At 45.4% G+C, this 17,790-nt stretch overlaps 1 protein-coding gene and 1 pseudogene across 2 annotated transcripts; one reads left to right on the top strand and one right to left on the bottom strand.

Annotated features, from left to right (window-relative positions):
* Positions 1-223: 223 nt before the first annotated feature.
* Positions 224-4,396, top strand: LOC125513276 (serine/arginine-rich splicing factor RSZ23). 2 transcript variants are annotated; one of them, XM_048678346.1, is made up of 5 exons: positions 224-402; positions 593-697; positions 1,734-1,822; positions 2,845-3,091; positions 3,783-4,396. In XM_048678346.1, the coding sequence occupies exons 2-5, from the start codon at positions 609-611 to the stop codon at positions 4,099-4,101; spliced, it is 744 nt and encodes a 247-aa protein (XP_048534303.1). In that variant the 5' UTR covers positions 224-402; positions 593-608; the 3' UTR covers positions 4,102-4,396. The 2 variants fall into 2 exon arrangements, with proteins under 2 accessions (XP_048534303.1, XP_048534304.1); XM_048678347.2 differs by having other exon boundaries at positions 236-406.
* A 9,942-nt stretch (positions 4,397-14,338) lies between these two features.
* On the bottom strand, positions 14,339-15,452 carry LOC147965379 (uncharacterized; annotated as a pseudogene).
* Between the last annotated feature and the right edge of the window lie 2,338 nt (positions 15,453-17,790).

Below are 17,790 nucleotides of genomic sequence, written 5' to 3'. Positions count from 1 at the left end.
ATCAATATATGGGCTGGTGTTTTCTAAAAAAACCCCTTTTGGCCAAAAAAAAAGACCCCAGACGATTTTTCTTCCCTTGAACTGTCCCGGACGATCTTCAACCAGCAGCTCATCCGCCACCGCAGAAATCACGAGGCAACTCATGAGCGTCCGTCGTCCTCTTCCGGTCTTCCCCAATCACATCCCATCCCAACCCAATAAACGAGAATTCCGTAAATGCCCCCTGGTTCCGAGGCGTCAACCCTTCGCCTAAAAACACCTTTTCTCCCTACCCTCCACCCCCCCTCTTCCGCCCGCGGCGGCTCAAACTTAAACCCTAGAGCCGCTCCCCTCCTCGCCTCCTCAGCGCTCGCCATCCGATTCGCCAGTCCCCAATCCCCCCAGGGAGGAGCTTCCGCGAAGGCAAGTACGCCCACACGTATCTTCGGCTTCCGGTCCCGCGTGCCTCGCCTTTGCGCTTCATTCCGTGCCCGAAACGCGAGAATTTTTTTGGGGCGTTTTTCCTTTCATTTGTGGGTGGAGATTAGCAGGTGCTTCGTGATGGATTCGTCAGCATTTTTTGAAGAATTTTTTTTCGTTCTTCCTCTTGCAGGTCCGCTGCTGCGGTCATGGCTCGCGTCTACGTGGGGAATCTGGATCCGCGCGCCACTGCACGCGAGATCGAGGACGAGTTCCGCGTGTTTGGGGTTCTCAAGAGGTGAGATGCCTGTGACTTTGTTTAACAATTCTGAAGCTAGCAGTACGGTGCATACCCTTGCTTATTTTCACGAGTTTGGTGTGATATAACTACTTGCTTGCCTGTAGACATGCTAAGTTGTAGTTTCACATTTCATGTTCAGCTGGTGACTAGCTCGTCTGCTAAAAGTATACGTGCCAAGTATGTTGGTATGCTGGCTATTTGCTAAGCCTGATTTTAGTGCATGATTCGTGTGAAATTCAGAGTTGAGACCATCTCTTGGTGAACATGATGCAGCTTTCTGTTTGAGGAATAGAAGCTTTTATGTATAATTATTGCTTGGTCGCTTGTTTTGCCTTTAGTTTGTTTCTTCGCTCACATTGTAAAATTTCCCTGATAAATAACAGTTTATGTTACTGCATTTTGTGATTTTTTTTAATTTAAGTTCAACGGGCCATGCATGTACAGGTCTTCTATAGCTTATTTTGGATTACCATATGCTAAAGGGATATAATGTGGTACAAGTTAATAGGCAAATATGAAAACAGTGAAGGTTAGAAAAGTAAGAAATGGATATAAGAGATGTAGAGGCAACATTAAGTGATGTTATGTGTGGGTGCAGATGATGGTATCATCGTAGTAGTTCTAAAGCACATGCAGCATAGTTAGGTTGGACTGCCAGTGATGCCTTTTCACTTAGAACTACCAACAGTTAATGTGGGAACTACCGCAGGGCTCAGTTGTACATTTTTGAACTCAACAGTCAAGAGTATCTCATTATTTTGAACTTCTTGTCTACTGGTTAAAGGGTTATATGTCTCATCTTTTCCCCTAAGTTATTGTTGTATTTCTGAATGTATCAATCTGGTGGATCTTGTATTTGCGTGGCAAAGAGTTATGTTGTTTCTGCTTTTTCATTAGTTGCTGGCTTGCTGTTGATTAGGTTGATTTTAAGTTAACAACTGCGGTAACAATGATGTTCCGGTTACTTCCTATATGTTTTTGTGCGTGCGGAAATGGGATCGATTGGTTTTGACTTGACTTGTTTTCGTTGCAGTGTGTGGGTTGCTAGAAAGCCGCCAGGATTTGCTTTCATTGACTTCGATGAGACCAGGGACGCAAAGGATGCAATTCGTGAATTGGATGGTAATAATATGATAATCATATTTTTTTATGTTGATTCTGTATCACTATCTCCATAAGTTAGTAGATTCATGAGTCTAGTTGAGAAAATATTAACGGGGATCATTTCGTGGTTGGCCATTGATCCTTAACCTCGTCCTGATAAGTTCACTAATCACTTGTCTAGAATCTCATACAACTGACAAGTAAATTTTTTGTAGTCTATTTGGCCTAGCTAGCTCATTTTTTGGCTGGTGATGCTAGTGAATTCAGGCCTGTACTGGTGGGATTCATATTGAATGGTCTGATGTATAATCCTTTGTGTTGCCTTTTCAGAGATTAACTCCTGTCCATCAAAGGAAAAAGCCAAAACAAAGAACTGTATTTGCACTGAAACCTAGAAATATATTAGCCCTGTACTTGAAAACCATGAATTGCGACCATGACCAGGAACTAATAACTGATCAGTATCTGTAATCCTGTAGCAATGTACTCCCTCCGTCCCAAAATATAAGAACGTTTTTACACTAGCATAGTGTCAAAAACGTTCTTATATTTTGGGACAGAGGGAGTATATTAATATGTCCTATCCAGTCAGCAAGCACACTTACATGTTGGCTATAGCATGACTGCGGATGGCTAAGATAATCACGCTGCAGTACACTATAACTGCTTTTGTTTACTGGGACTGGCAAGCATTATCATGTGCATTTCCTTAAAAATAAAGAAACTTGGATGACCTTGGTAAACAGCTACCTTATAAATCATAAAATGTTCAACTCAGTTTGAACTAGAAACATGTTCAACTCAGTTTGAACTTGAAACTGCTAAGACTTGTGAGTTCTACTTTTTATTTTAAGGTCTCTTAGATTTGAGCAAGTTCCAATATCATTGTATGATGACCACTTGATCAGCAACATATTAGACATTTTTGTTATTGGCGATTGGACTTCTGTTATGCTTTAGCTGTTATGGAGTCGTCTGTATGTCTGAACATTCATGAATTTGTGACTATGACAATCGTGCTGATTATGCTGTGCTAATAGGCAAGAATGGGTGGAGAGTTGAGCTGTCAACAAAATCTGGTAGTGGCCGTGGCCGAGAACGTGAACGCTCTGGAGGTTCTGATATGAAGTGCTATGAGTGTGGTGAAAGTGGCCACTTTGCACGAGAATGTCGCCTACGGATTGGTTCTGGGGGCCTGGGTAGCGGAAGACGCCGCAGCCGAAGCCCGAGGCACCGCAGCCGTAGCCGTAGCCCAAGATACCGCAGGAGCCCAAGCTATGGCAGAAGGTATGCCCTCCGCTCACAAGTAAATTATGTTTTAGGCATGGACATGTGTTATCTGTCATTATAAATATATACTCCCTCCGTCCGGTAAAGAGTGTACATCTAGAAATTTTAGGACAAATTATGGAGTTGAGTAAAAAATGCATTGGAAAGGTGCAAGCCACCATCTCTCCCCTCTTTAATTACCCAACCCCCAATGAGCTAAGTGCATGTACCGTGTGATGAGAGATATGTTTTCCCACTTTGAAGTGCATTGGGAAGATAGGGGTACACTCTTTTGTGGACAAATTTTGAAGCTAGATGTACACTCTTCACCGGACGGAGGGAGTAGGCTTGAAGAACAAAGGAAGAATATCTTGTGAGATATTGTTTGTGAAAGTTCTAATTTTGACCTAGTAATATTTCTCAGTACATGTGAAGTCAATTCTTCAATTTCTGATTCTTACTTACCCAAGTCCTATGTCATTTACTTCTGTGTTGGACTGTTGGTAAAGTGGTCTAATGTTTCCCTTTTCGTTTTGTCTGCTACAATTTCATCGGCTTTGTCCGTAGGTCAGAAACATAAAATGTGAAGAACCATTTGTACATTAACAGATGGAACAAATTACTGACAATTGCCTTGCTGTAGTAGTATGATCTCTTACTAATACTTTAGCAGCTGTGTGCTCAATGCTTTTATCTTTACCTGATTCAGGAGCTACAGCCCACGGGATCGGTCTCCCAGGAAGCGAAGTTACAGCAGGTCTCCACCGCCTGCCCGTGCGCGAAGCACCAGCAGGTCTCCACCGCCTGCCCGTGGGCGAAGCATCAGCAGGTCACCGCCGCCTGCCCGTGCGCGAAGCATCAGCAGGTCACCTCCGCCTCCTCGCGACAGAAGCATCAGCAGGTCACCACCGCCTCCTCGTGCCAGAAGCATCAGCAAGTCACCACCGCCTGCCCGTGAACGGAGCTATAGCAGGTCCCCAGCACAGCCACCCCAGCGTGAGGAGTCCCCTTATGCTGATAACGCGTGAGCACTTGGTTCCACAATGCTGGAAGTGTTGGGGGGTGGGGGCCTCCGCTTGTTTCCTTGAATGTTTTGGTATGACTATTGAATGGCCAGGCGGCCGAGTATTGTTCTTCCTTGGCATTTGTGTTCTTTTGCTGCTGATACAATTGCGGAAGCGGGATTTCTCTTGACTGGATGACTCTAGCGTATGTAGTTGGTCTTAAGACAAGATATGTTTTCTTTTTCTTTAACATTTGTACTGTTTGATTATTCGGATGCCGTGCATGGATTTTTATGTGCTGATGAAACTGTTTCTTGAATCTTAATGTGTCACCGTCTTGTTACGTTTTTGTTCTCTAGAGCCACTATTACGCAGTCATATAAACCTTTCATGATCCTGATGACTATCTAGGCAGGTACTAGCATGGAACGAACATTGAAAAGATTCTACATCATGATCTGTAGCTAAAAGCAATGCTTCACGGCAGCTGTTGCTGTTTAAGGTTTGTGAGGACGTCCCGTTTCTATGGCGTGGCTGTTCTGGCCAGTGTTTGGAGTGGACTGTTCGGACATCTTTTTGGCATCGAACACCGGTACATAATTTTGATTTTTTGCCGTCCAACACCGGTCCACAATTTTGTCAGGATAGGTCCGCATGTTTGAAATCCCACATCTTTTGCCGTCCAACGCCGGTCCACAATTTTGTCTGGATAGATTAGCATGTCTGAAATCCCACAAAACAGAAGTAAACACAGCGGAGGGTTGCAGATGTTCGGATCTCCTTCATGTCGAACTCTGACACGCTTGGTCCACTTAAAATACCTCATCCAAAGAGGGCACGGTGTTGCAGATGCCCGGCTTCATTGTGCCTGTTTTGCCAAAAAGTAAAATAAAATTAAAAGCTTCAAAAAATATCAAAAAATGCATATGCATGTTCGTCAAGTATGTAAAAAGTTTCATCAGGTGATTCGGTTATTTGCATGCTACACAAAAAAGATAAATATCTAGCCCAAAAACAACAAAGATAAAGCCCATTCTATTTTGTGCATTTATCTTTTTTGTATACATTACGTGCAAACATATACTCCCTCCGTTCTAAAATAGATGATCCAACTTTGTACTAAAGTTAATATAAAGTTGAGTCATTAATACAAAGTTAATATACTCCCTCCTTTCTAAAAAGATAAATATTCATGACATTTTATACGTGTATACTACAAAAATACATCTATGTATACTTATTTTTCAGATTTTTTCAATATGTGAAAATAGTATTTTTGCTAAAAAAAGAGCTCTATGGAGCCCGGCCCCGCAATGCTTTTTCGATCCGAAGCACCTTTTTCCCATTCCATCTCTCTTTACTGTGCTTTATATCTACTCCGTCGTTGACCGACTCCTCTGTTGTATCACCCCGACCGCCGCCCACGCCTTCCCGGACCTCCACCGCTTCACCCAGGCGCTTTGCCCGCCTTCCCCTACATTGTCATCCCACCTTAGATCTGGCCGCATCCCAGGTATCCCCGCTATCTGTCGACGCCATCCATGGCGGTCACCAGGCCCGACAAATGTTTGATCAAATGCCATAGCCAATTTTTCTGAAGCTCGTTGTTTACTTTGAATCAAACACGATGGATTTGGATGGGGAGTACTTCCACATCGAGTTCATTGAGTCGTCTTTGTCGGATGAGGAGGAATATGAGCATGGAAACAACCATGATGAGAGCGGTTCTTGCAGGGGCAATGCGTGCGTCTGAGCATGTTCTCAACTACAAGGGTTCAACAAAAGGACATCGGCTGTTGAACCGGAATAACACACGGGGGCATCTGTTGCTGGCCGGCAGCTGTTTTGCCCCCGATGTGTTATTCAAGCCCTATTACGTCTTCATTTTCAAATGCGACGACAAGTGTTTGATCGTATCTACCGTGGTGTCCGAGCCTGTGATGATCATATCACCCTGAAGTAGGAATCATTGAGTTTTGTGTGCTGCAGTGAGGTTGCTTTCCTATGGCATGGTCACAAATTTGTGCGATGAGTACCTCTGGATGTCTGAAAGCACATATCTCGAAGCCATGGTCAAATTTGATACTGTAGTGGTGAAGGTGTTTGGACGAAGTACTTGAAAGAACCAACTCCTGCAGACACTGCAAAACCCATGGCAATTGGAGAAGAAAGAGGGTTTTCTAGGTATGCTCGGATCCCTAAATTGCATGCGATGGGAATGAAAAAACTGCGGTATGCAGAACAAGGGCAATACCAAGGCCATTGCAAAAAGCCCACCATCATTCCTGAAGCAGTTGCATCCCATGACATCTAGATTTAGCGCTCTTTCTTTGGCATGCCTGGGTCTACAATGACATCAACGTGTTGCAGTGGTGTCCATTATTTGCAAGGTTGTGTACTATCTTTGTTTAGTTAAGACCATATATCTGAATCAATGGATAAAAAAAAGATATCACTTTGCCCAAAGTCAAGAATATGTTATAAAGGATGTCGAGAGGGCATTTGAAGTGCTCCAAGCCCGCTCTGCAGTTATTCGCGGACCTGCCAAACTATGGGATCTAAAGACATTGTGGGAGGTGATGACAGATTGTGTGAACATGCACTACATGATTATGGGATGAGGGTGATGGGGTTCACCATCGTCTGCATTTTCAAAATATGGGTGACCTATCCAAACTTTTAGAGCAGAATCCGATGACATTTGAGGATTTTATGCAGACACACCATCAAATTCGACATTGAGAAACTCATGAGCCGCTGCAAAATGTTCTGGTTGAGCATTTTGGGTGTTTTATATGCACTAGAATGTGTGCCCGACTGATATGAAATCAAACTTGAACTATTTTATTTCAAAAATTTACATTTTGATTGTAACATTTTAATTGAATTATTCTTGCTTTGAAATATTTATCTTCCAGTTGCTTAAGAATTGTGCTATTTTATCTTTGATTCTTTTGAGTAGTCCGGGTACAAGAAGAAATGGCTAGGAATGGACATTTGATGACTTTGGTTGGATGATCTCTGCCCTTAGGACATCTCAAACACCGCCCCCAAAACGGACATATTATTTTATTCACGAACACGTCCGCAGACAATGATACGGGAATAGGCCATCCAACGCCGCCCCAAACCTCCACCCGCAATACAAATAAATTCGGATATAATTCATGCAAACATGACAGAATTCATGCAAACGAACAACATTCGATATAATCTACATAAATCGGATGATATTTCGTCCGCTCAACTAAAACTTAAAAAAAAATCTAAACTAATTTGTTGCAGACCGTGACCTCGTATGCCTCATCGGGCTGGCCGACAGCACATCGGTTGGCGCCTGTGCCATCGTCGTTGGAGTGGTTCTTCCAGCGGCGGAAGGGCATGGTGGCGCGACAGCCCTGCCCAACCGCCGCCTAGCGCTTGCAGAGGTGTCACTCATCTTCCTCCTGCGTTGACCCTCGTCGGGAAGCCTGCCCTTGCCCCTGCTGGTGGCGACAGAGGTATCGTTGAGCGACAATTTCTCCCCAATTTTGGCGAACTGCCCGTTGAGCTGGCACAAACACCACGCGTAGTATCCGCGGTGGTCAACGACCGGTCGTGGGCCCTGTCCTTCGCGAGATCTGGGTCTGTGAGGATCCATGCCAGCACGGTGTCGGATGTCGCAGATGCCGCCCGACGCGCCGTTCTCTCCGTGCCGCCTCCATAGCTGCCCTCCCCTTCCCCATCACGATAGTTTGCGATGAGGATCCACCACCGTCGTGGCCAAGATAGTGGAGGAGGCGCCCGCGCGCCTTCGCGGTCGCCGGAGACACCTCCTCCTTCATGGGCTTATCGCGTCAGACGCAACATAGCGACAACACCGGCTCGTCAATGCGGGCGTACCGGCTATGCGGCACCGACATCGGCTCCTGCTTCACACAACACCTAATTTGGACATCTTGCGCATGGTGAGGGTGGCTCCATTGAAGCATCAGAGAGGCGATGACGTAGGCTCCGCCTTGATGTGGTGGTGAGACGGCGATGGAGTCTGTTCCCTGACATTGTGGAGCGGCGGCTGAGGGAGTCCTGGATTAGGGGGTCCTCGGGTGTCCGCTCTATTTGATACGGGCCAGACCGATGGGCCGTGAAGACAAATCAGAAGATTATCCCCGTTGTCTAGGTAGGACTCCTACTGCGTGGATGGCAAGTTTGGTGTCCCGGTGTACTATTTCCTTTCTCTGCAAACCGACTCTGTACAACCCTAGGCCCCTCTGGTGTGTATATAAACTGAAGGGTTAGGTCCGTAGAAGAGGAGAAGATTCACGGGCTAGACAGCTAGGGTTTAGCCATTACGATCTCGAGGTAGATCAACTCTTGTAACCCTTATACACACACCAAATATAATCAAGCAAGACGTAGGGTTTTACCTCCTTTAAAAGGGCACGAACCTGGGTAAGCATTGTGTCCATGTTGTCCCTTGTTACCATCGACTCTCAGACGCACGACTTGGGACCCCCTACCCGAGATCTGCCGGTTTTGACACCGACATTGGTGCTTTCATTGAGAGTTCTATTGTGTTGTCGACAAAAGAATTGATGGCTCGCCTCGTCATCGATGACGACGTTGTTTCCGGGGGGACTTTTCCTCCTAGTCAGCTCTTTGTGTTTGGCGGCTTCGTGCTACGTGCCAACTCGGCCGGTCACCTTGAGCAGGTCAACAACTACGCCCTTGGTCACCAGATCAGGTTTGAAAGTTTGAACTACATTGCCGATATCCGAGGAGACCTGATCTTCGAGGGGTTCATGGCCTCGGCCGCCGCTCCCCACCCACATGAAGGAGGCCCTTCAGATCTACTATTAGATCCCGTCCAGGGGTCAACGCTCATGTCCGCCCCGACCTTAGATCCGGGGCGGATCACTTCGTTCGAAGACGGGAGGGTGAACCCCGCTGGACTCTCTCCCATCATGGAGCTTCTAGCCGGAGACCCAGATGCGACCACGCCGTCGGCGGACCCGGAGTCAAACGGGACTCTTCCCGTCATCGGGAAGCCGAACTCGCCTCTGGACACCAACTCCGAACTCTCGAGGTCTGCATCCATCGGGCTCGGTCAAGTGGTTATCACCGAGCCTAGCTCCACGGATCCTCAGATGCCTGTCCAGCTTTCGCTCTTAAATGAAACGCTGGACTTAATACAATCTCTCACCATCACGGAAGTGTCACCTCCAAACTACGCCCAGCTCGAACTGGGGGCTGAGAGTAGGGAATTTTACGTCCCACCCACCACCCACTTAATAGACACTTTCGAGGATTTAACCGACATGCTAGACTACGCCTCTGAAGACATCAATGGCATGGACGACGAAGTTGTAGCCGAGCCAGGGCAAAACCCGCCCATCACCGGGTGTTGGATGGCCACCTCTACTTACAATGTATACATGGTAGACATGCCTGAGAAGAAGGACGATGATGGCACTCAAGATCCAGATGAGGATAAGCCCGACGATGAACCACCAAAACGCCGGTGTCAGCGGCATCGCTCACGATCGCGTCGGGGAAGAGAAAGCAATAACGGCACTGGAGATAATGACACTCCGGACAACACCGAAGACCCCGACCATGCCGTTGAGCCTGCGTTCGAGCAGGATGAGAGGGAAGAGGGTCAATTCAACCCCGACGAACTTGCCGATCACGAGGATTCAGAAGAGAGTAACTACTTACCTGTCTTCGAAGAGGATGTTAGCCTCGGTGATGAAGATTTCATCATCCCAGAGGAACCCCTCGAATAAGAATGCTTCAAGCGATGGCTCATCACCACTGCACAGAGCCTGAAAAAGAAACAACAACAGATTAAAGCCGAACAAGATACGCTCAACGACAGATGGACTAAGGTCCTAGCCGCTGAAGAAGGATATGGCTTTGAGTGCCAAACAAAGAGTTATCCCAAACGCAAGCTACTGCCATAGTTCGACGACGAGGCCTTTGAGCCAATACCGTCAAAATACAATCAGGCTGATCAACCGGACCGACCACCACGTGGACAGGACAAAACGACTAATTATGTCAAACACCAGCCCGCGCCCCCTTGTCATAGAGGCAAGGAAGCAGCTGCCCCGGGCTACACGTACGACCTATGTCAGGACCTGACCAATAGAGCTGGCCAGAACAGATCAATCTATGGATCAAGAGGACGTGCCCCTACACAAGATGACGGCCATCAAGCCTGGCATGACAAACATAACCACACCCGGGATCAGCACCGAACACAGATGTCATCCGAACTCCGTCGCGATATCGCCCGGTATAGAGGTGCCGCACACCCCATGTGCTTTATTGATGAGGTAATGCAGCACCAATTTCCGTAGGGGTTCAAACCCGTCAACATTGAGAAATACGATGGAACGACGGATCCTGCCATATGGATTGAAGATTTTCTTCTCCACATTCACATGGCTCGCGGAGATGATCTCCATGCCATTAAATACCTCCCCTTAAAGCTGAAAGACCAGCACGACACTGGTTGAAAAACCTCCCAGAGAACTCCATTGGAAGTTGTGATAGGTGGGAACCCGATGAACGAGTTCACGCCCGAGGGTGGCCCGATCTTCATGTCGTAGGATCGAATCGGGAGGGATAACTAGCTGCAAGTAGCCGGGATAACTAGCTTTATACCTGCCAAGGTTGGATGCAACCCGTACATTGGGGAAGGCTGGCCGAAGCTACAAGAACTCCAACCCGCTGTCCGAACAATCGCAGAACCACAAACCAGGACTAATCCACACAAAACGGCCGGAACCGTAGTGCACGGACTAGGGGGAACCAGAGGCTCCTTCTCGCGAATTCGAATGAACTCACAAGAGAAAAGGTAGCAAGATCTCTCGGATCTCTCTAGCAGTCCTGCTGCATAAGCTTGTAGCTGAATGGTTTGATAAAAGGTTTCCAAGAGGATGAGGGAGATGAGGTTTTATAGCAGGGACAACCCCCCTTGGCTAGGTGTGAAAATGGTTTCAAAAGTAAACATGTTTGCATGGCTTTCTTGGGGGAATAAGCAGTCAACTTTGGGAGTTGTTGGAGAGCTCCTCAGAAATTCGCGAAGCCTTGACAGCCTGGACACCTTCCACGAGAATGACTACAACTCCAAATGATGTGAGGTTTTTTGCATTGGAAAGATAATTTGATGCAGCTTCTGTTGATGTACCCCTATAGCCCCGTCTCTCCACCACATGGGTGTGGCACAACGAAACATCATAGGTAAAAACTGACATCATCAACTTCACTTGAAACTTGTTTCCTCCAAACTTGTTCCTCCCAACCGGTTGATTCAAGAGCTCATAGGTTGTTGGGTTTCTTCCATGTGATACCTAAATTCAACCAACAACAATGGGGATGAAATCATAGTTGTGTCATCAAGGTTACAAGGTAAACTTAAGTTGGTGTTCACCTGGTCATTTATTAGTTTGGCACGACTTCTTGTGATTAGACCTATAATTGTTGGAGACTTGTCGATGGTTGTGGTGTCCTCATCCTCCTCCTCCTCTTGAAAAGGAGTCGTCCTCGACTCTGATGCTCCAAAGTATGGAGGGAGGTCGGACACATTGAAGGTTGGACTAACACCATAATCCATCGGAAGGTCAATCTTGTAGGCATTGTCATTGATCTTCGCAAGCACTTTGAATGGACCATCTCCACGTGGTTGTAACTTGCATTTGTGTTGATCCGGGAAACGATCCTTCCGCAGGTGCACCCACACAAGGTCACCTACTTCAAACAACACCTTCTTTCTTCCCTTGTTTGCTTGTTTTGCATATTGTTCAGTCATCTTCTCAATATTCTGCTCGGTCTTCTCATGAATTTTCTTCACGAAGTCAGCACACTTACTTGCATCAAGATTAGCCCGCTCCTGCAATGGTAAAGGCAAAAGATCTATGGGAGCAGCAGGTTTGAAACCATAAACAATTTCAAAAGGGCAAAAATTAGTGGTCGAATGTACTGCCCTGTTGTATGCAAACTCCACATGGGGGAGACACTCTTCCCACATCTTCAAATTTTTCTTTAAAACTGCTCTCAACATCATGGATAGGGTGCGGTTCACAACTTCAGTTTGTCCATCTGTTTGTGGGTGGCATGTAGTGGAAAAGAGAAGCTTTGTTCCTAGCTTTGCCCACAAAGTTTCCCAAAAATAGCTCAGAAACTTGGTGTCACGATCTGAAACAATAGTGCATGGTACTCCATGTAGTTGCACAACTTCCCTGAAAAACAAATCAACAATGTGTGAAGCATCATCACTCTTATGACACAGCATAAAATGAGCCATCTTGCTAAACCTATCAACCACCACAAAAACGGAATCACTCCCTCTCTTAGTACATGGTAATCCAAGAACAAAATCCATAGAAATATCTTCCCAAGGTGTGCTAGGAATTGATAAAGGCATATAAAGTCCATGAGGGTTTAAACGCGACTTAGCTTTGCGACAGATCTCACAACGTAGCACATAGCGCTCAACCTCACGCCTCATCCTTGGCCAAAAGAAATGGTCACTCTCAGTTTTCTTTGCTCCAAAATGTCCCATGAGACCACCAGCATGAGCCTCCTGCAAAAGTAACAAGCGAACAGAACAATCCGGGATGCACAATTTGTTAGCTCGAAACAAGAATCCATCATGCAAGTGAAACTTTTCCCAACCTTTCCCCTCACTACATTTTGAGTGTGGTTTAGCAAAATATGGGTCATTGACATACAATTCTTTAATGCTTTGCAACCCAAGAATTTTAGTATCAAGTTGTGAGAGTAAAAATATGGCGTCTAGACAAAGCATCAAAAACAACATTATCTTTTCCTTTCTTGTACTTGACAATATAGGGAAAAGATTCTATGAATTCACTCCATTTTGCATGTCTACGGTTCAGTTTTTGTTGACCCCCAAGGTGCTTTAAAGATTCATGGTCGGAATGTATCACAAATTCTTTAGGCCACAAATAATGTTGCCATGTTTCCAAAGATTTCACAAGTGCATATAATTCTTTGTCATAAACTGAGTAATTTAGAGTTGGACCACTTAGTTTCTCACCAAAATATGCAATAGGCCTACCTTCTTGCATTAGTACGCCTCCAATACCCACACCACTTGCATCACATTCAATTTCAAAAGTCTTACCAAAGTTGGGTAGTGCAAGAAATGGTGTAGATGTCAAATTTTCTTTCAGCTCTTGGAAGGCCTTATCTTGTGCGGTTTCCCACTTGAAGGGAAAATCTTTCTTGGTTAGCTCATTCATTGGGGCAGCAATGGTGCTGAAATCCTTCACAAACTGGCGGTAGAAACCAGCAAGGCCAAGAAAGCTTCATACTTGGCTTACATTTTGTGGAGGCATCCACTCACGGATGGCCTTGACCTTCTCCTCATCTACCTCCACACCTTGACCTGAAACAACAAATCCAAGAAACACAACTTTTTCTATGCAAAATGTGCACTTTTCCTTGTTAGCATATAATTTCTCCTCTCTTAGGACAACAAGCACACACCGGATGTGTTCAACATGTTCATCCAAAGTTTTGCTATAAATCAGGATGTCATCAAAATAAACAACCACAAACTTGCCAATGAACATTCTAAGCACATGATTCATTAATCTCATGAAGGTACTAGGCGCATTTATCAATCCAAATGTCATAACTAACCACTCATACAAACCAGATTTTGTTTCGAAAGCAGTTTTCCATTCATCACCCTCTCTCATTCTAATTTGGTGGTAGTCACTTCGCAAGTCAATTTTAGAAAAGATGGTGGCGCCACTAAGTTCATCAAGCATATCATCAAGACTAGGTATGGGGTGCCTATACCTCATGGTGATGTTGTTAATAGGCCTACAATCACAACACATTCGAGAAGTTCCATCTTTCTTGGGTACTAAAAGAACGGGTACAACACAAGGAGAGAGACTTTCCCCTACATAACCTTTGTTTAGTAGGCCTTCAACTTGTCGTTGAATCTCCTTGGTTTCCTCCGGATTTGTGCGGTATGGTGGTCGGTTCGGCAATGGGACTCCTGGGACCAAATCAATTTGGTGTTCAATGCCTCTTTGTGGTGGCAGCCCCAGTGGTATCTCCTCGGGGAACACATCTTCATACCCCTGCAAAATTTCAGCAACAACACTAGGAGTGGTAGAGGATAATTCATTAGTAGAAAGAAAATTGTCCTTGTACAAAAGTACAAAGAACATGGAATTGGGTTCTCTCAACTCTCTCATATCCCTTTTCCTAGCCATCATAACTAATCCCTGTTTTCTCATGTCTTGGTCAATTTAAGCTGTGGGGTTTTATTTGGCTTTGGATTCTCTCGCTCACTATGTTGGTGGATGTCACTCAAGTGTTTCTCGCTCACTCTCTCTTTCTTTTTCAGATCATCCATCAATATTTCTTCGGGTGTCAAAGGGAGCAAAGATATGCGCTCTCCCTCATATTGGAATGAGACGATTAGTACGGCCGCTGATTTGCACATCACGATCATACAACCAAGGTCTTCACAACAACAATTGGCATGCTTGCATTGGCACCACATCACATTCCACTTGATCTCGATACTTCCCAATGGAAAACTAAATGGTGACTATGTTGCTTACTCGAAGTGTACCACAATCATTGAGCCATTGCATCTTATATGGACTTGGGTGCCTTCTTTGTTTTAGTACCAATTTCTCTATCAAATTTGAACTTGCAATGTTGTTGCAGTTGCCATTGTCAACAATAATTCTGCAAACCTTGTCCTTGATGGTGCCACGGGTGTGAAAAATATTATGTCGTTGCCCTTTCTCTTCCCTAGCTGCGTTAACACTAAGAACACGACGGGAAACAAAGCAATCTCCCATGTCGGCCTGAATATCACAACCACTCTTCTCGCCCTCTTCATCCTCATGATCATTCGATGCTCCATTATCTTCATGCTCACACTCAGATTCCCATTCACCTTGTTCATTCATAAAGAGAACTCTCTTGTTTCGACATTCAGAAGAAGTGTGACCAAGCCATTTGCACTTCCAACACTCAATATCTCGGCTTCGAGATGATGGTACAGCCGTGGGGTTAGAAGTACTTCCAGCAGCAGGAGGAGCACGCTTTTCAACATTCCTAGGATCCGGTGATGATGCCGATGAAGCCGCTGTTCGCCGGGTGACGGTAGGGTGTGAAGTATGCTGAAACTGAGAACCACCATGAGAGGCACTTGGCTGCGACCTTTGCCATGGTGTGGTGGTGCGGCTATGAGATATCCGTCCATGACCACTCCGCTGCACCTTCCTCTCCACGCGCTTTGCTTGCTCCAGAATATCTTCTAGAGTGTTATAGGGAAACATCTCCACAAAATCAGAAATTTCAATGTTGAGACCATGCAAAAATCTTGCCATCTTTGACTCTCATCTTCATGAATACGAGCATGAACGAGTAGTAATTTCATCTCTTTATAGTACTCATCCACCATGCGCGTACCTTGGCTGAGGCGTTGCAATCTGTTTTGGAGATCTCTTTGATATTGTGAAGGAACAAACCTTCGCCTCATGGCTTGTTTCATCTCTTCCCAAGTGTCAATGTGGTCATGGCCTAGCAGCAGTTGATTTTCTTGTAGTTGATTCCACCAAGTGAGTGCATAACCAGAAAACTCAACACATGCAAGGTTTACTCTCTTCGGATCAGCAAGGTTATGGATACGAAAAATCTGATCACACTGCTCTTCCCAATCAAAATATGCATCAGGGTCTTCCTTTCCTGTGAACTTGGGGACGTGCAACTTGATTCTTGCCATGTCATCTCGACCATCTCGATCATGACGTTCTGCACGACGCCCATCTTCAGCAGCACGACGGTATGGGACACCATCATAATCATCAAAATCATCTCCATGACCATGAGCAACACACTCATGAGGGTCATAATAGTGCCCACGAGGACCATGGCCTCGCCCTCGAAGTTGTCTTCCTCGTTGCCCTCCATGAGCAGCAGCACCACACCCACGAGCAGCAGCCACATGTCCACCATAGCTGTTGTTATTATCCTCCAAGGCACCGTCAACAGCAGCATGCACGGAATTCTCATCCCCAACTTCCTCAAGTGGGTCAATAGGGTGTTGTTGGTGTCGAACCCTATCGCCACCTACTGGAGGTCGCTCATGAAACATCCTTCCAAGGTCTCGAACCATGTTCCGTGAATCCTGAAAATCAACACGTGTGACCGGGGCATCTTCTTCCCCATGGATTTCTCCATGAACACTCGATCTAGATCCTGCCATGTTAGTAAGGCCAAAAGTGGAATAGGATAATTTTGTGGAATCACACAACCTCACCTCTTACTCACCAAAGTTCTTATGAGTTCACATCAGATTGTACTTCTCCTGGATGTGTTAAAGCGATTGAAAGACATGGATCAAAGAACAAGCTTTGGTTTTTGGTGGAGCTCGGTGGGGTAACAAAAGGGGGCTTGTGCTAAAATCAAGTTGATGCAAACCAAGAAAATATCGGGATAGATCTACTGCACCTTTGCACCAAGATTGAGAAACACACAACACATAAACTTTTGATTTTTTTTCTACCAAGCCGAAACTTTTGGATCTTACACAACACTTTTTTTTCTCTCTTGAATTTTTCCCTGCCACTCTTTTCTTTCTCTTTTTGATTTTTTGCCACTTTTCCTCTCTTTTTCCAAAGCACAACAACCAAATCTGAAAGCGATTACAAAGATGAACTTGGTGCAGATCTAAAAGATGAAGAACATACAAGGTATGCAACAACAAGATCTCAGCACCAACAAGGATTGGATTTTTTAGGTGGGGCTTTGGACTTTTAGTAAAGAAAATATAGTATGAAAAACACTCGATCTAAAGGGATGATAGCAAGATAAACTTGGATAACAGATCATACCGTGTCAATGAAGGCTCTGATGCCAAATGATAGGTGGGAACCCGATGAACGAGTTCACGCCCGAGGGTGGCCTGATCTTCATGTCGTAGGATCGGATCGGGAGGGATAACTAGCTACAAGCAGCCGGGATAACTAGCTTTATACCTGCCAAGGTTGGATGCAACCCGTACGTTGGGGAAGGCTGGCCGAAGCTACAAGAACTCCAAACCGCTGTCCGAACAATCACAGAACCACAAACCGGGACTAATCCACACAAAACGGCCGAAACCGTAGAGCACTAACTAGGGAGAACCAGAGGCTCCTTCTCGCGAATCCGAATGAACTCACAAGAGCAAAGGTAGCAAGATCTCTTGGATCTCTCTAGCAGTCCTGCTGGATAAGCTTGTAGCTGAATGGTTTGACAAAAGGTTTCCAAGAGAATGGGGAAGATGGGGTTTTATAGCAGGGACAACCCCTCTTGGCTAGGTGTGAAAATGGTTTCAAAAGTAAACAGGTTTGCATGGCTTTTTTGGGGGAATAAGCAGTCAACTTTAGGAGTTGTTGGAGAGCTCCTCGAAAATTCGCGAAGCCTTGACAGCATGGACACCTTCCACGAGAATGACTACAACTTTTGACTCACAACTCCAAATGATGTGAGATTTTTTTCATTGGAAAGATATTTTGATGTATCTTCTGTTGATGTAACCCTATAGCCCCGTCCCTCCACCACATGGGTTTGACACAACTAAACATCAAAGGTAAAAACTGACAGCATCAGCTTCACTTGAAACTTGTTTCCTCCAAACTTGTTCCTCCCAACCAGTTGATTCAAGAGCTCATAGGTTGTTGGGTT

The sequence above is a fragment of the Triticum urartu genome, chromosome 6A (genome assembly GCF_056163025.1).
Source record: "Triticum urartu cultivar PI428250 chromosome 6A, HENAU_Tu73, whole genome shotgun sequence".
In the NCBI taxonomy this organism is placed as follows: domain Eukaryota; kingdom Viridiplantae; phylum Streptophyta; class Magnoliopsida; order Poales; family Poaceae; genus Triticum; species Triticum urartu.
The sequence above is the reverse complement of the archived record's forward strand: the minus strand, read 5'-3'. Positions and strand labels throughout refer to the sequence as shown.

What these genes read in the sequence shown, in the direction of transcription:
- LOC125513276 (XM_048678346.1), top strand. Translation starts at nt 609, where the DNA reads ATGGCTCGCGTCTACGTGGGGAATCTGGATCCGCGCGCCACTGCACGC. An exon ending in GTGTTTGGGGTTCTCAAGAG is followed by an intron (nt 698 to 1,733) that starts GTGAGATGCCTG and finishes TTTTCGTTGCAG; the next exon opens with TGTGTGGGTTGCTAGAAAGC. An exon ending in TGCAATTCGTGAATTGGATG is followed by an intron (nt 1,823 to 2,844) that starts GTAATAATATGA and finishes CTGTGCTAATAG; the next exon opens with GCAAGAATGGGTGGAGAGTT.